Genomic DNA, 27,352 nt, shown 5'->3' with positions numbered 1-27,352 from the left:
TTTTTGTTAAATAGTGTAAATAGTAGCAATATTTATACTTCAATAAACAAAATGAGAAAAACTTATGCTATAAATTGCATATATTACACATATAAAATAGAACCTGTTCTTGCTATCGCCCTTTTGGGATGAGAAGAAAAATTTTGTTTTATTTGCCGTCATTGTACTTACAGCGAGCACTTTAGCTTGTAAGGCAACAATAAAAGTGAAAAACAAAATTGCCGCTGGGAAGATTTCCAGTTCTAAAGGTTCCATCGTTTGCATATAAGGCGCGCCAAGATAGACCTTTTACTCTTATAGAAGAATAAAGCCGTGTACACTAAATTTTATTAAAACTGCAAGTAGAATCAGGTGGGGATTTCCAGTTTCAGTATCGATGCATATATAAGGGTCACTTGTCGATTTTCTGTGGCACTGTCGCTGTGCCAGTTTTCATACACCATAGAAAACTGCTGCACACGCACTAAATATCATCCAACACCATGATAACTTACTTTTTAAGTTGTATCATTCTAATCGGTAATCTAACTACTATGATTTTTTTTCATACATTTTTAAATATAAAAATACCAATCTTTATAAGTCACCAGTTAATAATATTTTTTTGCACAGCACTAACACCAAGTGCACTGCTACAAGAACAAATAGATTTGAAATACGAGTTATGGAACAGTGACAGCTTTAAAGATTGTAGGTGTAATTATACTTTGGACCTCGTGCCGATTTGTGAAAATAAAGATGTTACATATAACAGAAAAGAAATGTCTGCTTGTATTAATAAATGTTCTAAAAATAGTAAGTTTATAAATTTATTAATCACAAATAAGTTAATTGACATTTGTAGTATGTATTTAAATCATGTGCCAATTTTACTGCATAGGTACTTTGAATATTATTCACAATCGCGAATGTTCCGAAAAGTCGACCGATCAACTGTCATCAAAGCCTACAAAAGAATGTAAAGATTGCAAATTAACTAACGAGTTTGCACCTGTATGTGGAAACGATGGTGTTACATATCCTAATCCTTCGTACCTGTTCTGTGTTGCAGAATGTGAAAAACCAGGTTAGTCATACAGAGTCTATTCTAATTAATAATCCAAGAGCAAATCTACATTTATTATTGTTTCAAAGGGTTGCTATATAGTCACTGCGGTTTCTGTCTACCGCAAGATAAAGAAAAGTATGAAGATAACGAGGTCATGATGAATGACGTTTCGAAAAAAGTATCGAAGAACCTTTTAGATTCATTGACAACGTGTGATTGTGTTATCAAATATAATCTTAATCCGATTTGCGGAAGTGACGATGTTACTTATCCCAACCCATCAATGCTGTATTGCATTAAAAAATGTAGAAAAACAGGTTTGTAAAAGACTCAATAATCAAGACTGTCTAAATACCTATGACTCTTATTTTTTAAAACAATCACAGATCTTCAAATTAAATCATGCGGCAAATGCCTTACAAAAGATCCCCAAGAATTGACGGATTCTGAAAAAGCTTCAAAATTTACCGATACGGTTAACCAATGCTTAGCTTCTTGTCCAGTTCCGCTTGAATTAAACCAAGTATGTGGAACTGACGACAAAACATACGACAGTATCTCAATACTAAAATGTTACAATTCTTGTACCAATGAAAGTAAATATGAAAAAATATTTAATTAACTAATTTATGCATACAACTTATTAATAGCAATTACTTGATCTTTAGCTATAAGTGTGCAATATTACGGAACGTGCGATGACAAATGTAAATGCATAGCTGACAAAGACTATAATCCAGTTTGTGGAAGTGATGGAAATACTTATGCTAATCCGTCAACTTTGTTCTGCGCAGAAAAATGTTTAAAATCAAGTAAAATATGATATTTTTGATTAATTTTTACCTACTGAATAAAAATAAGCATTAATATCAATTTATTTAAATATGCATGCTTCAGATTTGAAATTATCTTATTGTGGAAAATGTGATAAACAGAAGGAATTAGTTTCTGAGCGAAAAGAAGCCGTGATATCGGATACACTCTCAAAAGTATTTCATACATGCGGCTGTATTTTTACGAAAGAATATGCACCTCTTTGTGCGAGCGATGGAACTGTATATGGTAATCCATCTATTTTTTATTGTGCAAGGCAGTGCATGAAATCAGGTAAATCATAAAGTATGCAAATATAAGTAAGATACATTTTTCTTACATGCCTCTTAAAAATAATTTTTTTTTTTAAGATATAACCATAAAAAATTGTGGTTACTGCAATAAAAGCAACGAAGAATCAAGTGTAAAAGCCGTTCAGCAAACGACCTCTAAAAATTTTAAATCACTGTCAAGACCTTTACTAAAATGTGATTGTGTAGCTACATCCACATTGTATCCAGTTTGTGGTACTGACGGGGTGACTTATCCCCATCCTTCATATATCTACTGCACTAAAAATTGTAAAGCAAATGGTAAGCAAAAAATTTATGATATACAGTTATTAGGCAAAATTTTCCTTATTTTTTTCTAACAGATGCGTCAACAGAAGATTTGCAACTGGCTTATTGTGGCACTTGTAAGGAAGGCGACCTAGAAATTCCCAAACCTGATAAAGCTCAAGACGAATTATTATCAGAATCTCTTAATATGTTTGAAAAATGCCAATGTAAAATTACCAGAGAATGGAATCCGGTTTGTGGGACAAATAACGTTACTTACGGCAACCCATCGATATTCTATTGTAGCAACAAGTGTATCGATCCAAGTGAGCAAAGCAATATCCTTATTTTTTTAATAAAATCATTGAATGTGTTAAAAATGAATTCCAAAAAATTTGTTTAGGCATCCACATAAAACATTGTGGAGTTTGTCGCGAAAAAGACAATCCAAAGCCATTAAACATTAATAATTTTGATGACGACGATGATGATCCTAATAAATGTCGGTGTACTGCAACTAGAGAATATAAACCAGTATGTGGAAGTGATGGGAATAATTACGCCAATTTCGTAATTCTTGAATGCATCAAAAACTGCACCAATCAAAGTAAGTGCGCCGATGTTACCTTTCATACGAACTAAATAAACATAGTGTGTTTGTTACAGATATAAACGTGGTATATAATGGCCTATGTAGCGACGAAAATAAAGACTCTTACATTACACCAAATCGAAATGCACGAAGTGCACAGGTCTCTGGATCGTCACAAGGAATCGATGCTTTATTGGGTTGTAACTGTCTCGTAAAGACAAACTATGCACCAGTTTGTGGCACCGATGGAAAAACATATCCAAATCTTTCGCAGTTATCCTGTAATAATTGGTGTTACCGTCGCTGTAAGTTCATGTATTTTTGAGAAGCACTAAATTTTCTTGATTCAACAAATCATACAATGATTATTTCAGATGTTTACATCGACCATTATGGCCCATGTCACGAACAAACAAGACCAGCAGTTTCGAAGCCATGCAGATGCGCAGTGAACTATAGTTATAGGCCTGTATGTGGATCTGATAGAGAGACATATCCTAACGAACAACAATTAGACTGCGCCATTTCTTGCAAAAATAAAAGTGAGTGCACATCTCTTAGTTATACTATTTAAAATTGATAGAAAACATTTCCTGTAATTGATTTGTTAGATCTGTACAAAATTCATGATGGACCATGCAACGAAGCTGCAAAACCTGAAAAGCCATCGACACCTCCGCAATGTGGATGTCCTATATCTTACGAATACGGACTTTTGTGTGGGTCAGACGGAGAAGATTATCCTAATCAGTCGTCTCTACGATGCCATAATCGCTGTAACGCTACAAGTAAGTCTGTCTCAGTAAAGAAAACTTTTATAACACTTCATGTTGAGAAATTTCGAAATGGTACAAATTCCTAATTCGATTACATTACTTCATCTTTTCAGACGTATACAAAGTTCACGATGGTCCATGTCAATATCCTACGAAGCCAGGTGATCCACCAATTTCTAAACGTTGCACATGTGTTCACACTTTCGATCATACTCCCTTGTGTGCATCGGATAGAAAAACATACGGGAACCCTTCGCAGATGAACTGCGCTAATTCTTGCTACAAACAAAGTTAGTATCCTAATTCATTCAGATATATAATTGCCTTGGTGTATCGATAGATAGAATAATTTTCATAGTTATTTTCTCATTTCAGATGTATTCAAACTCTATGATGGCCCTTGTAATAACGAAGCAATAAGCGTTGTCGCAAGAAGTAAGCGTAATCCACAATTCAATAACGCTCTTCAATCGTCGATGAATAATCGTGTATCAGGCTGCACCTGTTTTGTAAAAACCAACTATGAGCCAGTTTGTGGAACTGATGGTAAAACTTATCCGAATCTTTCCAGGTTATCCTGTAATTGGTGTTACCGTCGCTGTAAGTCTAGTTATCTTTTGAAGATCTCAATTTTGAAAAATCAGCTGAAAAGTTGTCCATTTATTTATATTTTAGACATTTACGTCGATCATTATGGTGCATGCCGTGATAAAGCATCAGCAGCAGCTTCAAAAATATGCAGATGCGTGGTGGTCAATGAATATTCCCCCGTATGCGGATCTGATGGAGAAACATACCCCAATTATCATCAGTTGAACTGCGCTAATTCTTGCAACAATAAAAGTGAGTATGCAGCTATACCACTATAGCGATTGTGTTCACTATCAAAATCATTATTTTTTTGTAAACCAATTATTTTTTTAGACGTACAAAAAATGCACGATGGACCGTGCAATAAAGTTACAAAACCCGAAACGCCATCAACCACTACTGATGCGTCAACAGAAAATTCTGAGGTATCCCAATGCACTATAACCCAAGATTATGATCCTATTTGTGGATCAGATGGGAAAGATTACTCTAACCCTTCGTTCTTAGCGTGCCATAATATATATAACAAAAAGAGTAAGTCTATCTGTATGAAACAGTTTTGATAATAATTCATGTGGAGAAGCTACTGTTAAACTTTATACTGGTTGATAAATTTGCGATGTAATTGATACATTTTTAGACAAAGTACAAAAAGTACATGATGGACCGTGCAATCAGCCTACAGAACCTACAGATATAGAACCGCCAGTGACACCTTTACGGTGCCGATGCGCTTACACTTACGAATACGGACTTTTCTGTGGGTCAGATGGAGAAGATTATCCTAATAATTCGTATCTACTATGCCATAATCGCTGTAACGGTACAAGTAAGTCTGTCTCCGGAAAAAATCCATTGTAATATTTCATGTTAAAAAATGCGATACAAATTTCTAATGCGATTACATTAATCTATTTTCTCAGACGTATACAAAGTTCACGATGGTCGATGTCAATATCCTACGCGGCCGGGAGATCCCCCACTTTCTCAACGTTGCGCATGTGTGCACACTTATGATTACACTCCCTTGTGTGCATCAGATGGAAAAACATACGGGAACTTATCGCAGATGAATTGCGCTAATTCCTGCTACAAACAATGTTAGTGAACTAATTCATTAAGATTTAACTGCTGTCGTGTTTTTCAGAGTTAATAGAATTTCCGTGACCGATTTGTTTTAGATATTAAAAAAGTTCATAATGGCCCTTGTGCTGAAACCGGAGCAATAAGCGTTGAAGCATGAAGGAAGCGTGATCTACAATTCAATGATGCATCTCAACAATTCATTAAGGAACAATTCTGATGAGCCATGCAGTTGAAGAAAAAGAACTGAAGTTTAAGAAGAACTGCACACTACGACGCAATGCTTAATTGTCAAATATGATATAATAAATGATAATGATTTGGATTACAACTGAAAAAGTTGTATTATTTGAACTTTTTCAATTTTTAATTGCACCCTTCTTCGGCATGTTAAAGTTCAATTTGAAAAGTTACACGAAGATCCTGAAATTTCCAGTTTGACGATACCTTCCATGTAGGAATGGTTTACCTTCAAGGCGGATTAAAGTTGTTTTCTCCCACGAAAGCATCAATACAATATATAGTTACACTCGTTAAGAAAATCCAGATCTTTATAGTAAAAATTGTTTTAAAGCGTACGTCCAAGTGGAGGGGATATCCAGTTTTCTTCTCATCCTATCATACCAGCAAGACTTTCGCCTTCAAAAATTTGCATGACAAGAAGATCAATTTTCTATTTGTTTTTCCATTTTATTTAAATGTCCGCCGAGCAGATGGTGGGGAATTCCAGTTTTGGTTCTACTCTCTATATAATATATAAAGACTTGATTTATTATGTAGTTGAACTGCTTTGCGGGGTTTCGCGTGTTGAGATAGTACTGTAGAAGAATTATTATTATAATGAAATTAAAAGTATTAAACTTCATTGGTAAGCTGATATAGTTATAAAGGTGAAAAATTTTACACAACATTGAGTGATCACGTTATTTCAATCTTGAATTTACAGTGTTTACCCTAACGTATGCAGATGCCCAACTCTTGCTTTTACCGCCAATATCTGAAGCTATACTTTCAGAAAATTCATACGAGTGCTCCTGTGATTTTATTTACGACGAGTACGATCCAGTATGTGGAAGCAACGGACTGACTTACTCTAATCCTTCATACCTTTATTGTGATCAAAAATGCAAAGATCCAAGTAAGTCCCAAGTAATTAATTACTTTTAGTTTTTACTTTTAGCACGAAATTTTTATTCTAGACTTAAGCGCGTTTCGCAAGGGTGCATGTTCAGAGGATGCAACAAAGCTTCCTACTTCAACAAACGATAACTGGACACCGTATGAGAGAATGAAAAATTTCAACAGATGCAACTGTCCAAAAGCCATAGAATATAATCCCGTTTGCGGAACAAACGGAATAACTTACGACAATCCAGCGCAACTGCAATGCGAGAAGAAATGCCGGCAGCCACGTGAGTTTTTTGTATTGTTTACAAGTATGTAAAGAGAAAAATTGGAAGTTGATAATATTTATCCGGTGGATATGATTTCAGAGTTAAATATAGCGCGTTACGGACTCTGTCGCGAAGAGGAATATTTCAAGGACCCACTGCCCTTTTTCACAGACGCTATCAAAAGATGCGACTGCATTTACAGAAACGAACGTGACCTGGTTTGCGCAACCGACGGATATACTTATCCCAATCCCTCGACTGTATCTTGTGTGACGAGGTGCAATAATCCAAGTAAGAGTAACTTAAATCGATAGCTTGATTAATATATTGTAAATTATTATACTTGTTTTATTTGGTATTGTGTACTATAGGTTTGCGTATCGTCCATTACGGCCGTTGTAGGGAGAATCAGAAGCCGCATAATTACGGTGCTGTGAAATGCAAGTGTACTCCCTCTTCGGAACATTATCAACCGATTTGTGCAGATAACGGAATCACGTATGACAATCTCTCGCTGTTGTACTGCGCCCGAGAATGCTTGAATCGAAGTAAGTTGAGTAGAGGTATCTAAGGTCTTCAAAATCGTTATAAAAGCATAAGCATTATAATTATTCTATTTTTTTCAGATTTGAAAATAGTGTCCGAGTATCCTTGTCGCAGTTATTTGAATGTCGATGAACGCAAGATTTAATGGGTCAAGATTTAAGTGTTTCAAAATCGTTTTTAATATCGTCCACAATAATTTTTAATAATTTCTTTGACAATCGGCTTTTACTACAGTAAAATAAATGAATAAATAATTATGTTTTACATTTAATATTATCTTATTAGCGATTTGTACTTTTATACATAATAAATAATTAGAGATAAAATAATCTGTTTATGTTCTTACGTTACTTCTAATTATGAAAAGATACAACAAACAAACTTTTGTATACATTTCGATATATCCTTTGTGCGAGAATGTCATTTTACCCTTGTGTGATAACGTTCGCACATGAGCGAATAGCCGGTGTGAAAAGGTCACGCAAGGCTAAAATCACATTTCTCGCACGAAAAATAAAACCATCACGTAAGCTTGTTAAATCCAAATATAATACACGTATAAGCGGGGATTTCACATATCCCCACGCGCTACTTCGTTTCGTTTGAATGTATAAAAGCCTTATTTTCCCGAAGCATTCATTGGACTCGTGTCTTTTATTTCTACGCAGTTAATCTCTCGCGCTTCGCTCGCTAGCATCAGCTTGGATCATCCTCGAATAGATAATCGAATAGAACAGCCTATATCAAGATGAAAGTAGTACTTTTTTCGGTCCTCATCGTCGGTATGTCGATTTTAATGTGAAATGCAACTGTTATTTGATAATTGCCAATATAATTTTGCATTTTGTCTTTGTATAGTATTTGCATCGTGCTTCGTCCAAGGAGAGGCTGCGGCATTAGATGAAGGTGCCGGCGACTGTCCTTGTGCAGCAACTGCAAATATTTACTATGTTTGTGGAAGCAACGGAGTAACGTACACCAACCCATCGTTACTTAGGTGCGCTGAGAGGTGCACGAGACAGAGTAAGTAAACGTGTTTTTACATTTATTATTTTCATATTTAAATTCATTGTGGTATAACGCGCTATAATGTCACTATTTTATCAGCTCTTTCTCGAATCGCAAATTTTACACTCGTAATATAACAGAAAATAGCATGCATATGTCGGAACTGATGCGTAAAGTTTGCACACTCGATGATTGTCTATTTATGATGCGCGCGCGAGTTTCGTAATGTACCACTATCTTCGTCATAATTATCATTACTTAGAACACTCTTCTTTTAGCTATTACCAAAGTACACGATGGAAAGTGCAAATAGAGTCAATGAAGATCGACCTACAGAGAACCTTGATTACGAAAAGCTTTATAAAACTATAGCGAAGACATGAAATTTGTTTATGATATTAAACTTTATTACTGGAAAGTATATACATTTATATTGCAATGGTGTTGCGAATCAATTATAATAAATTGCCCATGCATTGAGACATGATTTAAGATTTCAAACTTCTTTCTTATACGACTTCAAAACACATATTATTATAGTATAATTATTATGCGTTTCTCATTAGGCATGATTATTATATAATTGTACTGTCTAGAAAAATATCGAAGTATGCAAAAAACAACGTCAAATATTACCTTTTACGCATTTTGAATAAATGTTGACTATATATATATTTTTTTTTAAGGATAACAATTATAATAGAGAATTGAAGTGTATTTACATACAGCAAATCTATGTACATAATTCATTTATATTTCGTTAAAAATATTGATTTATGATTTATCGTTTTGTGAATTGATTATGGTAAAGTATGTTTATGCGATAGAGAAAATAATTTTAGCATTGAGCATATATGAATTTTTATTCCTGCGTATCGCCAGTGAAATAATGTAACTGTTAAAATGACGATAATCTTAAATTAAAACTTTCAAACTCTACGAGTTCATGTAACAGTTGGAATGAGAAACTCATAAATAATCTTTTGAAGATAAGTTTTTCTCTAATAGGCAGTTCACAGGAATGCAATCATTTCTTTGAAAGATTTTTAAATGTCACCATGAATCAGTGAATTGCTAAAGAGCATAGTATAATAGTCCTATGACTAATTTAATACAACAAAATTTTACGACTGGTTAGTCACGTAAATAGGCCCAGCCTTTTGCTTTGCGAGATCAGTAGCTTTCTTCGCGGCGTCTTTCATCTTTTCAGCTTTATCGTGCAGAGAATGTTGAAAGTCTTCGGCAGCATGAGTCAACCTTATCATTGAAGGTTCATCAACCTGCAAGTGATACATAAACAAATCTTTTACAATAATATTTGAAACGTCAGTAACTAAGTGATCTATAACAACGAAGTGTTTCAATGTATATTACCCTTTCAGAAAAACCCATTTGAGCAAGATTTGGATTCATAAATCGAGCTGTACTAGGGAACATGTGTGCAAGTACATAATTAAAACCGTTTGACATTTTAGTACAATTTTTTTTGAACCTGTCAAGTCCAAAAGCTTGTATTGCTCGACTGAAACCAAATACTGAACTCTCGATCCATGCTGATCTTTTAGCTTCAGTCCATTGAGGATTTTCATCAGATACTTTATACACTACTTTTTCAACAACACTCTGCAAAATAATCAATTGAATGCATTGAATCGTACTCTAAAAATATTGTTAAAATGTCCATAAAATCAATCAAGGTCATACCATAACTTTAGTGTAACCCAAATTTCTAGTGTAAGTTGTAAGAATTTTTTTCTTGGGGTCCACTATGCTTTCTTCAACGATTTTGACATTATTTTTACTTATAAATCTTTCACCCCATTTTGGAACACGATTAGTTTTAGTTAATAGCCTTTTAGTGTACAATTTGCCATCTTTTAGTTCCCTTGAAATTGTATCTTCACTTATTACGTGTGTGCTATATTAAAACATATCAATGAATCAATACAGATTAATACAATGATAAAAAGGTAAATATCTTACAACATTAAATTATATTCGATCTTACCTATTAGGATTTGGGTATCTACGCCAAAATCCTTGCGCAACCTGATCCCAAGAGAATTGGAAAACTGTGCTGTTTTCAAAGTACTTGACCATTTTGTCTGATAGAATAACTCAATATTGTCAATTAAAATTTTATTGAGCCAAAGTAGGCACAAATCAAAAGATTTTCCATGTGATGATTGGGTTTTCCGAAGATCTCTTATTTAATTGTTGTTCCATAGATTCTATAAAAAAAAATCAATTGTTCTTAGAGCACAGTAACGATTCCTATATAGCACAAAATGTTATCTAATTTTTCGTGGATAAAGAATAGTTTAAAGGCTTCTCGATATTCTCGTTACTGATGACAGTAATGCGTCTCCTCTAGGCTACTCGCGACCATTCAAGGTTAAAATTATCCATGGTTCTGAAAACTTTCACCGACTCGGCGAACATTAACGAAATTACATAACCTTAATTTAGAACAAATTCCGTTATAATTCGCGAATGTATAGTTCCGAGGACGTCGATAACGTAGCCGAACTAAGCCGAAACAGCTCCTCTCAACTCTGCGGAAAAAAGTAAACAGCAAAATACGTAAAGCGTGAGCATCGATTTAAATGAACCTATAGCGCGCGGTGTGTTTGTATGTCATGCACAGGAAGGAGGGAGAATGATAAGCCTCTTTACAGTGCATCTCGAAATTATAAATTTCGCGAATCGCCTTCTCGATGGCCTTTGCCCCGATACAAATATCGCGGATTATACAATAGGCGCGTTGAGAAAGTCAAGCCGACAAGTATATAAGCCACGACTTACCAAGAATCGGACTGCACTCGTCAGGCGCTTCCTTTAGAAAATGTCGAGCTTACATGTTTCGAAGCACGTAAACACGCACGCCGCTCTTTTCACACACTCGCGGTGCAGCCGTGCAGCTGTATGGAGTCCGAGAGAGACGGAACGAGGCCGACCCCACTTTTTTAATCCCATGCGGCTGCCATCATTGTATCATTCTAGAAATGTGCGCGCCATCTGGATAACATAACCTCACTTATTCCTAGCCTGACTATGCGAACGTCGAGTGTCGTGTTCGAGAAAGGCAGTATAGTGTTTTGTGTACATACATACATAAGTTTTGTATATTTTAGTCGATCAATTTTTTTGTAAATATAATGTCTGGGCTGTTCGATCAAATTCAGCATCTCTACGATCAATCACTCTACTCTAATGTGATTTCTTTAGTAAGTCAAGCTTTCACTCAAGTAATGATTATTTTATGTTTGAGTCAATTGGTGACTGCAGTTTGTGTTCATTGTTTGGGTACCTTACTGCCCTGTTTGGACAATATGGTATTGCTACTGAGCGTTTTCTTACAAATGTAATAATATTTCGTCTTATTATTTTTCAGGCAAATTTAGTTTTATCACTCAATGACCACAACTACAACCTCTTACCTTCGAGCACAAAGTTTCTTGTTTACGTTTATTGTGCAAACTCGTATTTTTATCTCGGAAAATATAGGAGAGCTGAATCTCTTTACAAGGAGTCACTACAGTTAAGAAAATGTTTACTGAAGTTAAAAGGAGCCACAAAGCCAAATCAAGAGGGTCAAAAGGAACTGGCATCAGATGTAGATATAAAATATCAAATTCATCTGTGCCTGGTTAAATTGAAAAACTCTCAAGAGGCTCTACAAGTATTACAAAGTATTCCTGGAAAACAGCGAACTCCAAAGATTAACATGGCTCTGGCCAAAATGTTTCAAGAACAAGGTATGGAACGCTCTGCCATAGCATCGTACAAAGAAGTCTTGAGAGAATGCCCCTTAGCTCTTGAGGCAGCAGAAGGTTTATTAGCTCTAGGTGTGAAAGGTATAGAAGTTAATTCTATAATTATGGGCTGTAATTTAAATTTACAAAATTTTGACTGGCTCAATGCTTGGATAAAAGCACATGCTCATATAAATAGTAGAGAGTACAATCATGCAGTCACAACACTGCGCTCATTGGACAACGTTAATTGTTTGATAGATAATCATAATCTACTTGTAACTATGGGTGAATGTTATTATTATGCTGGAGACTACAAGAATGCACTCATGTGTTTAAGACGAGCAAGAATTATTGAACCTGATACAACTAGGGGGTAAGCTTAAAAAATGATGTATCAAAATATTTCATCTTTGAATTCTTTGATTAAAACTGATTTCATTTAACAGACTAGATATATATGCTGCTGTACTGCAACGAACTGAGCATGTAAAAGAATTAGAAAAATTAATACCATTTGTATCTTCCATGAGTGAATGCTCAACAGAATCTTATACTGCTATGGCTTATGCTTTATTTGGCTTACACAAACTGAATAAAGCCAACACTATAGCAAACCAAGCTATAGCTATAGCACCAAATAATGTAGAAGCGATTATCCTGAGAGGTAATGTTCTCATAGAACAGAAGAAATATCAAGATGCATTACATCACTTTCGTCAGGCTCTACAATTAAAACCTCACCGCTATGAAGCACATAAAGGCTTGGCAGATTGTTTTGTTGGAATGCACCGCCTAAGAGAAGCCTCCAACATTGCTAGTAGTGCATACAAGCAGCTTGGTCCAACGCCTCGAGTCCTCACGGTAATTTTTAATGATAATATTTATCCTTGAGTCAGAATACTTATTTATTAAAATTTGCTCTGCGCGTTTTTAGTTGTATGCATCTGTATTGATGAAAGATCCAGTAACGGTGGGAAAAGCTAAAAATCTTCTGGAAAAAGCATTGACTCAAGAAGAAACGTATCTGCCAGCAGTTTATTATCTAGCGGAAATTTATGAGCAAGAGATGAATTTAGAGGCTGCCATTGAACTTTTGAAAAAACAAGCTGAAGTTCAACCGACTTGCAAGTTGCATCAAATGCTTGGTGACCTTTGGGCTAGAATACACAATGCAGAAAAGGCTCTTGACCATTATGCAATAGCTCTGAAGTATGTAATTTTTATATCTGATCTAATTGTAGAGTAGACTAAACTATTATGTAAATAAGGTCGATCATGTCATCACGAAAACGCTATCGATTCTTTTATGTTTTATTTAAAAAACGAGTAAGTTACAATTTTATATACTTTTTGCAGCATTGATCCAGGCGATAGGAGAGTATTAGAAGGTATGCACAGGCTAGAAAGTACTTCAAACACAATGGACTCCTCTTCTTACTACATGGCGGTTGGCGAAGAACACACAGATCCTACGTACGAGGTCGGCGAAGGACTACCAGACACAGACAACGACGAAGCAGCGGATGAAAGCGAAACGGAGGCAGTTTGGTCGGACATGGATTTAGAAGCGAATAGTCAATAATCAAAGAATGCTTACGAGATTTCTATTTTATGATTTTACATGTTTATCTATTTATTTATTTTGTAAATACATAGAACAAACCTTTTTTGTTACAGTTGCTTAATATAAAAGTTATGAAAAACATTTTGGTACAGTTTCGCTACGCGACAGGTTGATTCACTGGTACTGAAAATGACCCTTTGAGATAATGCAATATAAATAGTATATTGTTTGTTGCGGGAGTTTAAATGATTCTTCACATATTCACGTGTGTATAATTTTTATTTATATAATTTGTATATAAACGTGGGCTGCCACTCGATCAACGAGCGGACTTAATTTTTGTATTACAATTGGTCATAAGCATGACATTGCAGTATGTACTGCTTTTTAAAATTTGATCAAATTTTTATGAATTTTATACGTATAGTCAATAGGTAAAACTTAAATTTGAAAAGTTTAATTGCACTTTCATTTAAAATGAAGACATAATTGCCTTCGTTTCATAAAATAGGTCATTATAAATTCTGCGCTATAAAAACCATTATTGTATATTTTTAGTAGTACTTCGGGGTTGTATGGATAAATACTTTTGTACGGATTTGAATATGCAGTGTAAAAAGTCGAGAAGACGAATTCTTTAAAATAATCAAAGATTTAGCTGTATTGGCAAATCTTTGAGTAGTATGGTTTTCAAAAATTCCCTATTATCGTCCCTATAGCAGTATTAATCAATTGATTGTTAAAAAATCTTAAGTTATACATTATTACGAGAAAAACGCAGTAAAATAATATCAAAAATGTCTATATCGTCTACTAATCTACTGTTTTGTGCTTTGGAACGTTGTGCCATCGCAAAAATTAATTTCCCTCGACAATTCGTTATGTTACTAATACGCGTCATTATACATAAACGAGTACTATCATTAGTATAATAACATTCGCATTGAACTTTCGTTTATATAGTTATATATAGTTTAAAAAGTCAATGCTGACTCGAAAAGGAGCCGCAAACTTAAGAGTTATACGCCGGAAGCTCAGCTTCGTTTACATACACAAAACGTTATTGTACATATACTTGGTCAATGGTAATGACTGCAGGTTTCTTTGAATTTTCTATACCCCTCATTCGCTTTGATTATAATGAATTCAATACTAAAATTTGTCTCGGAGGCGCAGTGTACTCCTCTGTTAGCAACGATTCAATGCTCGCAGTTTCTTTTCTTTCCAATCATACTCTCGATGATTGTCAAAGGCATGTTTATAAGACACAACACTTCTTGTTTTTCTTATAATTAGGCTTTAACGGCGGCCTCTCGGACAGCTGAAATTTCCGTACGATGCGCACAAGCTCGTGAAAAGCTTGATCCACGTTCATGCGTAGTTTGGCACTGCACTCGATGTACGGGATTTTCAATTGTCGCGCAAGATTCTGGGCTTCCTCCACCGAGACCTTTGTGAGAAAAGATTAAAATATTAAAAACTGTTATCATGTGCAATCTTCGAGTAAGCGTTTATATAGTATGCTATGAATAAATGAATATGAGAAGTGCATTGTAAGGGATGAAACGAACTTCAAATTTTAGATTAAAGACATTTTATATCCAAAAACAAAGTGTGATTTTTATTTTCCAGAAAACACGTATCTATAGTTCGTAAAAGCGAAGTGAAGAATATGATTACCGCTCGTTGATGATCTAGATCAGCCTTGTTGCCGACCATGAGCATGGGAAACTCGTCGCGATCTTTCACTCGCAGAATTTGTCTGTGAAATTTGAAGATCTCGTCGAAGGATGAGTGATCCGTCACCGAGAAAACGAGCAGAAATCCCTCGCCGCTTCTCATGTACTGTTCTCGCATAGCACTGAATTCTTCTTGGCCAGCAGTGTCCAAAACTGTTTGAAACGAAAGAAAGTCACGTTTGATTGGCATATTTTGCATTGATACTCTCTTTTTTGTCAACGATAAGATTGTTTAAGACTCACTGTCGAGTTTCGCAGGAACATCGTCGATGACACACTGTTTTGTGTACGAGTCTTCGATGGTCGGGTCGTAGTCGGTCACGAAGTAGCTCTGAAAAACGAATAATATTTTGTTCATTTAATAACGTAACGAATTTTAAAATTTACTTGTTCAAGATGTAATGAAACGCCGAAGTCGAATATCGATTTCTTACGTCATGTAGCCATATGAGAAAACAGCGAGATACAAGATTCTTTCTTTTTTTATATCACGCATTCAAAGCGGAGTCCGAGGTTTCGAGCCGAGTAAAAGCGGCGGATTATAATATTTGCTTGTAAGCCGGCCCACGCGCGCCGCCCATGCACGTTTCAGCTCTGGTTTTACAGTTTACTCTTCCCTTTACAGCTTTACATATCCGCTCATGCATTCAACGCCTTTTCCGACGATTATTTAGCAATGAACTTTTGTTATTTCAAAAGCTTCGACGAAAAAATGATATGTACCAACCGAATGACTGATACAGTGCAATAATAATTTTATCGGGAGGGACTTTTGTACATTATAACACATTTTTTATAGCTACATTTTGTAACGGGTTACGAAAGCTTCTTTCTTGTATACATTCCGTATCTTTTAATTAAATGGCTTACACTACGCTTTTACCGTAATTATAATCAAGCAAGATTGAATGTCCAATTAATCAGCATAATTAAAATTGTAATAGCGCGAGTAAGAAAGGTCGAGTTGGAAAAACATATCGCTTTCGTTATAACGAACAATATCCAATCAGCGAGAAAGTAATAAAGGATCGAGGCAATAATACAGCGGTGCGCCGACGCGAAAACGTCGATTCTTTTCCAATTATAACGTTAATTGCAAGGTCCTAAAATAATATAGCACGGAGAGGCAGGCCCAGTTCCCGCGGCGCGAGGGATTATCATGGATGAGAATAGAAACATAATTTTCTTGCTCGCACGCGCGCGCGAACATTCGGCGACGAGCGCGCGCGGCTACTCTTGATTTTTTGGCTCCTATTAACTTTGGCATTGATCGCGCTTTAGGATTCAAAATTTTGCGGGCCAATAGCTTTATTCGCAGACAGCAGAAATAAGTGTGCTCCGTTACGCGGATTTCCTCGTTAAAATTTTCTCGCCAAACCTTGTAGTCGAGCTTGAACGTATCAACATTTAATTTGCGACGATTATAAAAGAAATCAATTTCGGAGCAACAAATATAACGTGACTTTAATCGAGCTTGCGATATTATACTTTGCTCTCCGAGAATATTCTTCTCAGCCGAGCCTTGGCATTTTTTTTTTTCATTTAAAAATATCGATTACGCGTCTAGTATAAACTCGCCTGATCCAAATTTTCGGAGCAGTCTTAAAATAGTTCCTTTGATAGGCCTTATAACTACAACATAAACAAGTCTATTTACACGCGTGAAAGCGTCGCCTCAGCTTACAGGCGGTAGTATTACGCCGAAAGCTTCTCTCGATTCCGAAACAATCTCGAGCTATATCTTTCCCTTCTCCATAATTAATACCCCATGCAAAATTATCCTACTCTCTCCTTGACCCTTCTAGCAGTCGCCGCCACCGTCTCTCCGCATACGAATATAGAACGCATTAGGCAAGAATTTCGAAAGATAGCCTCGTTTTATGGGACCATTTTTAGCCGTCATTTGTGCAACAAGTGATGAAGCCCTGCTCTGCAGATGTATGTCCGATTGGAAAAGCTAATCGAAATAAGCGTCCACGTACGAATCCCCAGAAAATAACGTTCTCGAGCTAGTGTGCGCGGTTGTGCGTGAAAAAAAGAGCCAGAAGCTCGTATAAGGGCATGAAATGACTGAAAAGGTCATCGCGCGCGCAAGAGAGTAGCGGCCAGTCTCGATGGTGAATGAAAAGGGAGCCGAGTCTCGCGGACGCTCCTAAGTCGAGAAAAAAGGCGTGTCACGGCCGCGGCAACGCACGCACATAAGTACTGCTGCTGTCAGAGAGACAGACGGAAAGAGAGAGAGAGGGAGAGAGAGAGAGAGGGATGCACCGCGACTGACTCACCTGAATGAACTGTATCGTGATCGCCGACTTGCCGACTCCACCGCCACCGACGACGACTAGCTTGTACGTCGACGAGTAGTTCATCCTGTTGTTGTCGTTGTTCGTCGCCCACGACATGCTCCCTCGTTACGGCGTTCCTGGCACTCGAGATCAGGAGAAGAAAGCCCCGGCCGATGTATACTCCGAATCGTACACACAGGAGTGACGTAACGGCGCGTTGTTGTTATCGTCGTGTCGCTCTGCAGGTGATCAAAGGAGAAAAACGAATCGACGACTGGAGCAGAGCAGTCAACAGGCTGGCTCCGCGTGCAGCAGCTTTGACGCCATCCACGGACACAAGACGCGCGATTCGACTGCGAGAGCAGTGCGTATATGTGTGCGTGTGTATATATGTATACGACACAGCTTGAGCAGCAGCAGCAGAGGCAGAGGCACTTGTGGGTGCGGCGGAGCCGTGAATTACACGACTGCTCGCGCCGTTTCCGCGGTTAAAAAAAGAATATATGGACCGCCGCCGCCGCGCGCTAGACTGCTGCAGCTCATCCGCCAGCAGAACGTAAACTGACGGGCTTGTGTGTACGTAAGATACGTACGTTCGCACTTACACCTATATACACGCCAGCACCGTCTGCGCTGTGTTTGTTCGCTCTTTTCTCAAGGGGCTTCCCCCCTCTCTCGAGGAGAAGAGAGTAATGAGAGGCGCATCGACATATAAGTACTGGCGCGCGCACACGCCGCGAGAGACGCCGAGGTGTTCAATGAATCGTGGCCGGTTGCGTATGGCTATGTGTATGTGCGCGCGTGCGAACGCTTTTACACCCACACTATGGAGAAAGTTTTTTCACGCGCGGGCGGAATCGATCGATATCTGCGTGGCGCGGCGGTTTAGTTTACGCATACGGGAAGAATCGAATCGGAGACAGGTTCGATGGATCGACGTTCGAGAATCGGTAGAGGTTCGATAACGATAATTATTTCTGCAACAACATTTGAGTTTGAGTAGCTGAATGACCCGATGATCGATCGAAACAGTATAACATTTTACTGCTGTACATGCTTCTTTGCAAACTTTTTCTTGTGATAAAAATTGTTTTTATTTTTTACGAAAAACCTGATCCAACCTTGGAATTTGAATATTCGCGCGCAAAGACGCGCGCATTCGAGTTTCCGTGCGATTGTTCGAGATATATCGAAAAGGTTCAATAAAGCCCCCGGTCGCCACAGTCCACACCGTTATCCAAGCCGGATTTTGGCGCTTGTTTGTACGCCGTCAGCGTAAAAGTTATTAATTTTTCGTTGAGTTAAAAACCAGATTATTCGTCAAAATGTCGTACAAGGGACCGCCGAAGGTGCAGAAGGTGATGGTGCAACCCATCAACCTTATCTTCCGTTACCTCCAGAATCGTTCGCGTGTTTCTGTTTGGCTCTTCGAGAACATCAACCTCCGGATAGAAGGGCACATTGTCGGCTTCGACGAGTACATGAACCTTGTGCTCGACGACGCGGAGGAGTACCACGTCAAGTCCAAGACCAGGAAACCTCTTGGACGTATAATGCTCAAGGGAGACAACATAACTCTCATACAGAACACGAACCCCGGCGCGAACTAAGAATCAATCTTTTTCTACTTCACTTGTACAATCTTAATAATTAAGAGGCCAATGTCAAGATAGTTGTAAGATTATCTTTCGAGGAGATTCACATGGATTTTCACTGCTATTTATTTCTACGAAGGTTGCCGTTAAGTAAGAAAGAGTAAACATGAAGTTAGGTTATGTTCCACGACCAAGAGTGTAAATGTGTGTGAAGCAAAAATATTGTAATTTAAAACGCTAGGATTATTGAAGATAGATTCCGAAGTATAATAAGAAATTGTATGAAGAGAACGGAATTATAATAATGAAACTACATTTATAACAAACATTTGTATTGTTTTCTTGCATTTGTGCCTCCAATAATATAACCTACGTTACACAACATAAAGCTAAATGATCCTTCATTGATTTGCATATTACGAATATAGTTAAAAAATTTAATTTCTTAAATTAATTTCGCTTTCATATTTTATTTAGATATTCCCCAAGAGAAGGGTAAATTCAAAATGCGTGTAATTTGTAAGTGTACGCACCTGATACCTTTCTCATTCCTCCCGTTCCAATGTCCATTGCTGGCTTTCATCGCGGTTCACGATGAAAGTAAAAAGATTCGGCAACAGTGTATTGCGTACCTGAGTCGTGGATCAAGTGTGGATTGTGAATTACACCGTTGCCAAATCCACCTTTTTTTACTGCCAGTAAACAATGGAACGCGATGGAACATGAGAATGAGTGGATCACCGTGGCTTTGGGTTTGCTGAGTATCTGGGATGTCTGTGTATAAATCAGGCAGCTGCTACTACACTGTATTGCTATACTGCTAGAGTGAAATTTTTTCCTGTTCTGCTGCTCCATTTGTATCTTATTACCGTACTCTCGGAGAAGGTGTCCGGTACTTTTTTTCGATCCCCAAGTCATCCGGATAAATCGCCAAAATGGTTTTGGCAGATTTGGGACGGAAAATAACATCCGCGCTGCGCTCGTTGAGCCATGCGACGATCATCAATGAGGAGGTAGGTTATGAGGCCCTGTGTCATCATTCTCGTATGTGTAAACAGATGTTATGGTTTGCTTTTTTTCTTCCTGTCTAGGTGCTCAATTCTATGCTCAAGGAGATATGCGCGGCGTTACTTGAGTCCGACGTTAATATTAGATTAGTCAAAAATTTGAGGGAAAATGTACGGTCAGTCATTGATTTTGACGACATGGCTGGTGGTCTCAACAAGAGACGGATGATACAGAGTGCTGTATTCAAAGAGCTTGTCAAGGTATACCATTGGTTTGATGATTTCCTGTAGTTCTGAGGATATTACCATGTTCTTATTTTGGTTCTTCTCTTCAGCTTATAGATCCTGGAGTCAAGGCGTACCAACCAGTAAAAGGAAGACCAAATGTTATTATGTTTGTCGGTCTGCAGGGTTCTGGTAAAACTACAACTTGTACAAAATTAGCCTACCATTATTTGAAGAAGAACTGGAAAGCTTGTCTAGTCTGTGCTGACACATTCCGTGCTGGAGCTTACGATCAAATTAAACAAAATGCCACAAAAGCCAGGATTCCATTTTATGGAAGGTAAATGTGAGCTTTTAGATCTGTAGAACAAATGATAACTAAATACTTATCAAACTTACATCTACTTTACAGTTATACAGAAGTTGATCCTGTTGTTATTGCTCAGGAAGGTGTGGACATGTTCATAAAAGAAGGGTATGAAATAATCATTGTAGATACTAGTGGAAGACATAAACAAGAGGAATCCTTGTTTGAAGAAATGTTGCAAGTGTCCAACGCAGTTGTAAGTTTTTCTCTAGTTTAAATTTTTCTCTAGTTTAAATTTCAACAATATTATTGTGCTAAACTCTTACTCAACTTTTTTAGCAACCAGATAATATTATATTCGTGATGGATGCCACTATAGGTCAAGCTTGTGAAGCTCAAGCAAAAGCCTTTAAAGAACGTGTAAATGTTGGTTCCATCATTATTACTAAATTGGATGGCCATGCTAAGGGTGGTGGTGCACTATCAGCGTAAGTTCTGAATAATAAAAAGTTTTCTTATGTTTTATTGATTCTCAGTTAATTTTAATTTTCTAATACTTATACAGAGTTGCTGCTACACAGAGTCCAGTCATTTTTGTGGGTACAGGAGAACACATAGATGATCTGGAACCCTTTAAAACAAAACCATTCATCAGTAAACTCCTGGGTATGGGCGACATTGAAGGTCTTATTGATAAAGTTAATGAGTTGAATTTGGATGATAACGAAGAATTATTGGAAAAAATTAAACACGGCCAATTTACGTTACGTGATATGTATGAACAATTCCAAAATATCATGAAAATGGGTCCTTTCTCACAAATTATGGTATATTGAATGCTTTTTCTCAAGTGAAATATTTTAACAATCATTTAATTTAGTAAACTGAAACTGAAATCTTCTTTATTCAATTAGGGTATGATACCTGGATTCAGTCAAGATTTCATGTCAAAAGGAACTGAACAGGAATCAATGGCTAGGTTGAAAAAGCTGATGACCATAATGGACAGTATGAATGACTCAGGTTAGCAAAGACGAAATGGATACTTGAGAAGATTCCATATGAATCAACACATGTACTTACCATATGCTATTATTTTGTTTTAGAATTGGACAGCAGAGACGGTGCTAAATTATTTAGTAAACAGCCCGGTAGAATCGTCAGAGTAGCTCGTGGTTCTGGAGTAACGGAAAAGGACGTGAAAGACTTAATAGCTCAGTACACGAAGTTCGCTGCGGTCGTGAAAAAGATGGGTGGAATCAAGGGCCTGTTCAAGGGTGGTGATATGACAAAGAATGTCAACCCTGCTCAAATGGCAAAATTGAATCAGCAAATGGCAAAGATGATGGATCCTCGTGTACTTCATCAAATGGGTAATTAACATACTGCTATAGTTCATTTTGACGTAATAAATATATATTTACTAAACTATTTATTATCTCTAGGTGGAATGTCTGGACTGCAAAATATGATGAGACAACTGCAACAAGGAGCTGCTGGAGGCTTGAGTAATTTGATGGGTGGTTTTGGAGGTCAATCTTAAAAAAAAACTTAAATGTGCGTGATTAAAATTACGACTATTTTTATTTTTCGTTGTGAAAAAGGGAAATTAAAAAAATTATGATGATTGTTTTTTATACATCGTAAATTAAGAGTTGAAAATTTTTACAATATTGGTACAGAATTTTTGAAGAAAACTATATATATATACTTCACAGCATTAATTACTGTGTGTCTATGGATTTGGTCTTATACAAGCTTTCAAAGTGTCCCTGACATCTCTTTTCAGCATACCAATTGTTGTTTACAATAATGTGCTTCCTGCTTTCAATACAATGAAGTGAAAATTTTAAAATCTATGTTAAATAAATTGAGTATGGATGTTCAAGTATGAATGATGTATGTATGTACACATGTCTATCAGAGTAAGAAGTAAGAGAATATGTAAAAATTTAATATACAGAAATGAAATATACATATATATGTAAGACCAGGACCATTGTTTTAGAAAAATGATTTAAATGTCTTTAAAAATGCGTTTTCTTTTATACAGCAATTTAAAATTTTTTTGTCTAGTACATAGCTCTCGTGCGGTATCAGCTGATTTTGACGTCATACATACAGTGTACATATATATATATACGTTATGTATATATAACGTTAAAAACATAACCTACAAAGTTCTAATACCCCAGAAGTTCGAAATCTAATATTGTGTGATAAATTACTTACATATTCAGGTATACTTTGGCATACTTGCTATATATAATCGGTTGCATCAAAATGATGAATTAACATGAACCATTCAAATAAATTAGTAGCAAACATCACCAATTAATTAACTTGCTTATCTATTTGTCTATCATTTTGTCACCAAATAAATATATGCAAAAACATCTCTTGTTTCATAAACAAATTTTATATCTTGAATAATACAAGACCAATTAACTTCAGAAAAATGTTGAATATTGATTCATTTTACTTACAGAAATAAACAAACTTTATAAAATAATATAAAAATGGGAGACAAAACTGAACCAAAACACACACCTGGAGATGGCATTCGTTCATTAAAAAGTACACCAATGTTCCGAGCAATCAACTATGAACTCTACGTCAAGCCAGTAATTATTAAATATAAGTCAAATGTCAAGTTTGAATATTTATAATACAAATCATGATTTTTTTGCAGAATAATGTTGTAATGGCTCTTGGAGTGATAGCTATGACTGGATGTGTGGGTTATATACTATACATGAGGTCTAAATATGAATCAATGGGCTATTACACAGCTGTTGAAGCAGATGGAAAAGAGACTTTCAAAAAGAAAGTATCAAAATGGTCTTTATGATTAAAATTCAATTTTTGTTAGGACAATTAAAATTATTTATTTTAAGAAATATTTTTATCTACCTACTAGTTTTATTATTTATAAATAGAAAAAATAAAATATTTTGAACTTTTATGCTTTTTAAACAAAGTTTTTATTATTTAAACTTTTATAGGTGTATTTTACAAAACTACTAAAATGTTATATTATCAATACTCAACAGAATTCTCAACTAAATATCATTTATAATTTCCTAAATTATATCTAAGTTTCTATGAATATCTCATAACAATGTGTATATAGTGTATATAGCATTAAACAGCTGCAATAGTTGCACTTATACAGATTCAGGTCATAATAAATGCAGGAATAATTAACATTGACTGATCCCTTGCACTTTATTGATTGGATACATTTTTCAACCTTTCAAACGATTTTTTTTGCAGTCTATTATTTTTATTCTTTAAATATCTTGATAATAATTGTAAAGTATTTTTTATCTCAAATAAACAACAAAATTATATAAATATATTAGTGACTGCCTTCTTTACAATTGGTGTTTTAATTTCGAAAGTAAATAAAAAAATCATGAGTAATATTAATCTATGATTGGCAGTATTTACTTATTGAATTCTTAAATGGAACTTTCTATTATTATTATCACCACATGTAAAGCAACATTAGTAAAAATAGATTGTGGTATTTTATTGTTATTGTTTTGTTTGACACACCTGTACTTTTCTATTTATAATGATATTTTGCAGTACTCTAACAGTTGATTATAAGATTTAATCTCCTAAATACATACAGCCTATAGTTGCTTTGGGTTCTTTTTGAAATACATAAAATTATGATTTATAAAAAAATCATAATTGAAATTTCGTATTTTAGTCAACTGCTCAAACAATAAATTCGATGTATGGTTATTATCTTATCGATAATTATTGCAATTTAGTTTTCATAATTGATTTTAGTTGAACTTTTTAATTTTAATAAAAAAATATATATTTCAAAATTCTGTCTTAAAGAATGGCAAATTTATATTGGCATTTTTTAGCGAAAAATTTAGCGTTTTATCTCAAATTACAAAATGGCTTTGTACTTTTTATAACGTAAATAAACCTACTCTGTATTTGGATTAAATAATTTCTTAGGATAGTTTTGTTACAGCATTGTGAATAGCCTCAGCTACATAATCCAAATTTTTTTCATTGATACCACACATGTTGATTCGTCCACTTCTCAGTAAATAGATATGATAATTTTTTATCAAATACTCGACTTGTTTTTCTGCAAAAAGGAACAAATGATTGAAATGCTATTTTAGTGATTCCTATTCACTTTGAATAATGGTAAATTAAGATAACTTTACCTGAGAGACCAGTATAAGAGAACATTCCAATTTGATTTATTACATGTTCCCAGGTACCAGGAGTTTTCAATTTTTGTAATCTTTCATAAAGACCCTTTCTCATTTCTTTGATTCTTCCAGACATTGTACGGATATGTTCTTTCCTGTTTTCATCAATAAAATAAATGATTAGAAAATATTCTTAATCGTTTCTTAAGAAATGCATCAATATATTTTTATATACCATTGCTCATAAAGTTCAGGATTGTTGAGTACTGTAGAAACTACTCTAGCTCCATGGTTAGGAGGGTTGCTGTACATTCCTCTTACAATGAGAGTCAATTGAGATTTCATTTCAGGAATCAGTTTGGTATTATTTGCTACTAATACGAAATTTCCTACTCTCTCGTTATACAATCCAAAGTTTTTAGCAAAACTTTGAGTACATATGAATTCTATCCCACGACTTACAAATAATCTCACAGCATAAGCATCATAATCCAAATCACCACTTGCAAAGCCCTAAAATAATTATCAACAAATATTTTACAAAATTCATATCTAATATTCATAAATGTTCATTTACTAACTTGATAAGCACTGTCGAATAGTGGGAACAAGCGCTTCTCTTCAATCACATCAGCAATTTTCTTCCATTGTTCATGAGTAGGATCACAGCCAGTAGGATTATGCGCACAAGAATGAAGAATAATGACTGAGTTTTCTGGAGCATTTTTCAGGTCTTCTAACATACCATCTAAGTTAATACCACGAGTATTTGGATCCCAATAACGGTATTCACAGTTTTTCTTGAAACCTCCATTTAAAAAAACTAATCTATGGTTTTCTGTAATAAACATTAACTATTATGCCTTCTCACATATACATAAAAACTTGTTATTAAAAATACTCAGATTATTTACCCCAAGTTGGTTTACTGTAATAAAATGTATCGAAATGCAAAATGCGAGCTAGGAATTCAGCTGCTACTCTGAGTGCTCCTGTACCAGACAGAGTTTGTACCCCAATCACTCGACCTTCAGATATAGCTGGAGAATCTTTTCCTAAAACCATAGCTGTAGCAGCTTGACTAAAACTATCTAATCCTAATACAGGAAGATATTCGTGATTTAAAGTTTCATCTGCAGCTAAAGCAGATTCAACCTTGCGTACTACTGGTAACACCCATGGTTTGCCTTCGTTTGTTCTGTAAGCTGTAATTTATAAATTATAACATATTTACAACATATTCGCTAGAAGCTGGAAATTGTAAAAATAGCAGCCTTTTGACATTTAATTCTGTAGTCATGTATGTGAAATGTCAAGTTTTTTAAATACACAACTAACATTGCATAATGTACACACAGCATGAAGGTCATTCATTCTGCTCAATTGAGGAAATTTCCCAATGTATAGTAGAATTCACATTAAATAGTTGTGACATATTTCAAAAATATATTTTTTTTTTTATTCAAGTAGTTGCATTACAAGTGAGATGTCAAGTATAATTTACAACAGCTACTATGACTATACATAGGCATTTTGGATTGTCCAGCTAAAATAATTATATTCTTACCTCCAATTGTCAAATTGACCTTTGGTGTGTGTGGATCATCTGTAAAAGCTTTGCTGAGTGCAAAAACTTCAATGGGCGGTCCCAATTCAATTCCAGTGAATACAGTATTCATCTTGCAGTTACGTTGATTCTTCTAAAAACTATAATATAATTCAAGAATTTAGAGAGAAAAGTAGACTTGTCTTTGCCCCCAGCCAAGAATGTCTGATCTTGTAGTAGTTTATAATCTAATTTATCAGCTCTATTGCTTAGAATCTTTCGCAAATACTCGTACCTTATCAATTTATCAAGAGCTAAGCAGAAGCTTTCAACGTGACAACAGGCGGTATGAAATTGAAAAAAAAAACAGAGCGACTCTCATTAGATATCTCCGGAGATATTTAGCGGCGCTATCATAATCTTCAAACCAAAAGATTACAGATTGAACGTGTAGATGATTTTTCTCACTTACTTTGACGTGCGTAAAGCAAGATGCCCGATGACTCTAACCTTATATCCCGTTAGAAGAACCACGTACAGAAGAAGAGCGATTATTAAAGCCGGATAAAAAAGCCGTTTATGCAATTGAATCAGAATAACATGCTTGTTTCCTGATTTGCGCGCTAAAGAGTTATATGTATGTATTGCTCCAAGATAACCCTTCTCACAGGTCACTTTTCATCTTTATCTCCAGCAAAGATCGTTAGTGGAAAAATATATGTATATAG

At 35.6% G+C, this 27,352-nt stretch overlaps 9 protein-coding genes across 17 annotated transcripts; 6 read left to right on the top strand and 3 right to left on the bottom strand.

Annotated features, from left to right (window-relative positions):
- Positions 1 to 13: 13 nt before the first annotated feature.
- On the top strand, positions 14 to 5,802 carry LOC103316588 (agrin-like). 4 transcript variants are annotated; one of them, XM_031931927.2, is made up of 20 exons: positions 14 to 519; positions 613 to 795; positions 881 to 1,066; positions 1,135 to 1,365; positions 1,435 to 1,644; positions 1,717 to 1,860; positions 1,946 to 2,155; positions 2,233 to 2,454; positions 2,517 to 2,747; positions 2,825 to 3,028; positions 3,088 to 3,318; positions 3,388 to 3,555; positions 3,625 to 3,801; positions 3,903 to 4,079; positions 4,165 to 4,389; positions 4,465 to 4,632; positions 4,714 to 4,914; positions 5,021 to 5,209; positions 5,304 to 5,480; positions 5,562 to 5,802. In XM_031931927.2, exons 1-20 carry the CDS (start codon positions 483 to 485, stop codon positions 5,621 to 5,623), a joined length of 3,633 nt encoding a protein of 1,210 aa, XP_031787787.1. In that variant the 5' UTR covers positions 14 to 482; the 3' UTR covers positions 5,624 to 5,802. The 4 variants fall into 4 exon arrangements, with proteins under 4 accessions (XP_031787787.1, XP_031787786.1, XP_031787785.1 ...); XM_031931926.2 differs by having other exon boundaries at positions 14 to 795; positions 2,233 to 2,442; XM_031931925.2 differs by having other exon boundaries at positions 14 to 795.
- A 126-nt stretch (positions 5,803 to 5,928) lies between these two features.
- LOC103316607 (serine protease inhibitor dipetalogastin-like) lies at positions 5,929 to 8,898 on the top strand. The gene is made up of 8 exons (XM_031931929.2): positions 5,929 to 6,331; positions 6,410 to 6,601; positions 6,663 to 6,875; positions 6,957 to 7,148; positions 7,229 to 7,405; positions 7,484 to 8,185; positions 8,262 to 8,426; positions 8,690 to 8,898. Exons 1-6 carry the CDS (start codon positions 6,304 to 6,306, stop codon positions 7,546 to 7,548), a joined length of 867 nt encoding a protein of 288 aa, XP_031787789.1. The 5' UTR covers positions 5,929 to 6,303; the 3' UTR covers positions 7,549 to 8,185; positions 8,262 to 8,426; positions 8,690 to 8,898.
- Positions 8,264 to 11,435, bottom strand: LOC100679600 (protein preli-like). Of its 5 annotated transcripts, none has more exons than XM_008210840.3 (5): positions 11,217 to 11,435; positions 10,420 to 10,642; positions 10,116 to 10,329; positions 9,786 to 10,034; positions 8,264 to 9,691 (listed from the first exon to the last, which is right to left on the bottom strand). In XM_008210840.3, the coding sequence occupies exons 2-5, from the start codon at positions 10,509 to 10,511 to the stop codon at positions 9,536 to 9,538; spliced, it is 711 nt and encodes a 236-aa protein (XP_008209062.1). In that variant the 5' UTR covers positions 10,512 to 10,642; positions 11,217 to 11,435; the 3' UTR covers positions 8,264 to 9,535. The 5 variants fall into 5 exon arrangements, with proteins under 5 accessions (XP_008209062.1, XP_008209064.1, XP_032456454.1 ...); XM_008210842.4 differs by having other exon boundaries at positions 8,797 to 9,714; positions 11,217 to 11,411; XM_032600563.1 differs by lacking the exon at positions 11,217 to 11,435 and adding an exon at positions 10,871 to 11,012 and having other exon boundaries at positions 8,797 to 9,714.
- On the top strand, positions 11,230 to 15,345 carry LOC100679750 (anaphase-promoting complex subunit 7). The gene is made up of 5 exons (XM_003426998.5): positions 11,230 to 11,638; positions 11,806 to 12,542; positions 12,616 to 13,030; positions 13,104 to 13,378; positions 13,526 to 15,345. Exons 1-5 carry the CDS (start codon positions 11,570 to 11,572, stop codon positions 13,749 to 13,751), a joined length of 1,722 nt encoding a protein of 573 aa, XP_003427046.1. The 5' UTR covers positions 11,230 to 11,569; the 3' UTR covers positions 13,752 to 15,345.
- Positions 13,771 to 18,664, bottom strand: LOC100120586 (ras-like protein 2). The gene is made up of 4 exons (XM_001604163.6): positions 17,755 to 18,664; positions 15,716 to 15,803; positions 15,414 to 15,625; positions 13,771 to 15,183 (listed from the first exon to the last, which is right to left on the bottom strand). Exons 1-4 carry the CDS (start codon positions 17,869 to 17,871, stop codon positions 14,992 to 14,994), a joined length of 609 nt encoding a protein of 202 aa, XP_001604213.2. The 5' UTR covers positions 17,872 to 18,664; the 3' UTR covers positions 13,771 to 14,991.
- On the top strand, positions 17,805 to 19,677 carry LOC100119346 (probable small nuclear ribonucleoprotein E). Its single transcript, XM_001600832.6, has one exon. The coding sequence runs from the start codon at positions 19,080 to 19,082 to the stop codon at positions 19,362 to 19,364; it is 285 nt and encodes a 94-aa protein (XP_001600882.1). The 5' UTR covers positions 17,805 to 19,079; the 3' UTR covers positions 19,365 to 19,677.
- Positions 19,678 to 19,967: 290 nt separating this feature from the next.
- Positions 19,968 to 23,128, top strand: LOC100120610 (signal recognition particle 54 kDa protein). The gene is made up of 9 exons (XM_031931928.2): positions 19,968 to 20,362; positions 20,441 to 20,617; positions 20,692 to 20,921; positions 20,994 to 21,144; positions 21,228 to 21,376; positions 21,454 to 21,715; positions 21,803 to 21,911; positions 21,995 to 22,261; positions 22,334 to 23,128. Exons 1-9 carry the CDS (start codon positions 20,285 to 20,287, stop codon positions 22,429 to 22,431), a joined length of 1,521 nt encoding a protein of 506 aa, XP_031787788.1. The 5' UTR covers positions 19,968 to 20,284; the 3' UTR covers positions 22,432 to 23,128.
- Positions 23,024 to 24,569, top strand: LOC100120634 (small integral membrane protein 8). The gene is made up of 3 exons (XM_001604203.6): positions 23,024 to 23,128; positions 23,377 to 23,512; positions 23,581 to 24,569. The coding sequence occupies exons 2-3, from the start codon at positions 23,408 to 23,410 to the stop codon at positions 23,737 to 23,739; spliced, it is 264 nt and encodes an 87-aa protein (XP_001604253.3). The 5' UTR covers positions 23,024 to 23,128; positions 23,377 to 23,407; the 3' UTR covers positions 23,740 to 24,569.
- On the bottom strand, positions 23,854 to 27,305 carry LOC100120655 (aspartate aminotransferase, cytoplasmic). 2 transcript variants are annotated; one of them, XM_008210848.4, is made up of 7 exons: positions 27,097 to 27,305; positions 26,646 to 26,785; positions 25,993 to 26,283; positions 25,660 to 25,916; positions 25,314 to 25,591; positions 25,091 to 25,233; positions 23,854 to 25,008 (listed from the first exon to the last, which is right to left on the bottom strand). In XM_008210848.4, the coding sequence occupies exons 2-7, from the start codon at positions 26,755 to 26,757 to the stop codon at positions 24,869 to 24,871; spliced, it is 1,221 nt and encodes a 406-aa protein (XP_008209070.1). In that variant the 5' UTR covers positions 26,758 to 26,785; positions 27,097 to 27,305; the 3' UTR covers positions 23,854 to 24,868. The 2 variants fall into 2 exon arrangements, with proteins under 2 accessions (XP_008209070.1, XP_008209071.1); XM_008210849.3 differs by having other exon boundaries at positions 26,920 to 27,292.
- Positions 27,306 to 27,352: the final 47 nt, after the last annotated feature.

Source organism: Nasonia vitripennis, chromosome 5, assembly GCF_009193385.2.
Source record: "Nasonia vitripennis strain AsymCx chromosome 5, Nvit_psr_1.1, whole genome shotgun sequence".
NCBI lineage: Eukaryota > Metazoa > Arthropoda > Insecta > Hymenoptera > Pteromalidae > Nasonia > Nasonia vitripennis.
The sequence above is the reverse complement of the archived record's forward strand: the minus strand, read 5'-3'. Positions and strand labels throughout refer to the sequence as shown.

Bases quoted from the DNA above. Each gene is read 5' to 3' on its own strand.
- LOC103316588 (XM_031931925.2), top strand. From the start codon at position 483: ATGATAACTTACTTTTTAAGTTGTATCATTCTAATCGGTAATCTAACT. The intron at 3,319-3,387 runs GTAAGTTCATGT...TGATTATTTCAG, and splicing joins TAATTGGTGTTACCGTCGCT to ATGTTTACATCGACCATTAT. The intron at 5,481-5,561 runs GTTAGTGAACTA...GATTTGTTTTAG, and splicing joins TAATTCCTGCTACAAACAAT to ATATTAAAAAAGTTCATAAT.
- LOC103316607 (XM_031931929.2), top strand. From the start codon at position 6,304: ATGAAATTAAAAGTATTAAACTTCATTG. The intron at 6,332-6,409 runs GTAAGCTGATAT...TTGAATTTACAG, and splicing joins AAAAGTATTAAACTTCATTG to TGTTTACCCTAACGTATGCA. The intron at 6,602-6,662 runs GTAAGTCCCAAG...TTTTTATTCTAG, and splicing joins TCAAAAATGCAAAGATCCAA to ACTTAAGCGCGTTTCGCAAG.
- LOC100679600 (XM_008210840.3), bottom strand. From the start codon at position 10,511: ATGGTCAAGTACTTTGAAAACAGCACAGTTTTCCAATTCTCTTGGGAT. The intron at 10,330-10,419 runs GTAAGATCGAAT...GTTTTAATATAG, and splicing joins AGATACCCAAATCCTAATAG to CACACACGTAATAAGTGAAG. The intron at 9,692-9,785 runs GTAATATACATT...TATCACTTGCAG, and splicing joins AAATGGGTTTTTCTGAAAGG to GTTGATGAACCTTCAATGAT.
- LOC100679750 (XM_003426998.5), top strand. From the start codon at position 11,570: ATGTCTGGGCTGTTCGATCAAATTCAGCATCTCTACGATCAATCACTC. The intron at 11,639-11,805 runs GTAAGTCAAGCT...ATTATTTTTCAG, and splicing joins ACTCTAATGTGATTTCTTTA to GCAAATTTAGTTTTATCACT. The intron at 12,543-12,615 runs GTAAGCTTAAAA...TTCATTTAACAG, and splicing joins GAACCTGATACAACTAGGGG to ACTAGATATATATGCTGCTG.
- LOC100120586 (XM_001604163.6), bottom strand. From the start codon at position 17,871: ATGTCGTGGGCGACGAACAACGACAACAACAGGATGAACTACTCGTCG. The intron at 15,804-17,754 runs GTGAGTCAGTCG...TTCGTTTTTCAG, and splicing joins TCACGATACAGTTCATTCAG to AGCTACTTCGTGACCGACTA. The intron at 15,626-15,715 runs GTGAGTCTTAAA...CGTTTCAAACAG, and splicing joins TGTTCCTGCGAAACTCGACA to TTTTGGACACTGCTGGCCAA.
- LOC100119346 (XM_001600832.6), top strand. From the start codon at position 19,080: ATGTCGTACAAGGGACCGCCGAAGGTGCAGAAGGTGATGGTGCAACCC.
- LOC100120610 (XM_031931928.2), top strand. From the start codon at position 20,285: ATGGTTTTGGCAGATTTGGGACGGAAAATAACATCCGCGCTGCGCTCG. The intron at 21,145-21,227 runs GTAAGTTTTTCT...CAACTTTTTTAG, and splicing joins TGCAAGTGTCCAACGCAGTT to CAACCAGATAATATTATATT. The intron at 21,377-21,453 runs GTAAGTTCTGAA...ATACTTATACAG, and splicing joins GGTGGTGGTGCACTATCAGC to AGTTGCTGCTACACAGAGTC.
- LOC100120634 (XM_001604203.6), top strand. From the start codon at position 23,408: ATGGGAGACAAAACTGAACCAAAACACACACCTGGAGATGGCATTCGT. The intron at 23,513-23,580 runs GTAATTATTAAA...ATTTTTTTGCAG, and splicing joins ATGAACTCTACGTCAAGCCA to AATAATGTTGTAATGGCTCT.
- LOC100120655 (XM_008210848.4), bottom strand. From the start codon at position 26,757: ATGAATACTGTATTCACTGGAATTGAATTGGGACCGCCCATTGAAGTT. The intron at 26,284-26,645 runs GTAAGAATATAA...TATAAATTACAG, and splicing joins GGTCAATTTGACAATTGGAG to CTTACAGAACAAACGAAGGC. The intron at 25,592-25,659 runs GTTAGTAAATGA...TAATTATTTTAG, and splicing joins TATTCGACAGTGCTTATCAA to GGCTTTGCAAGTGGTGATTT.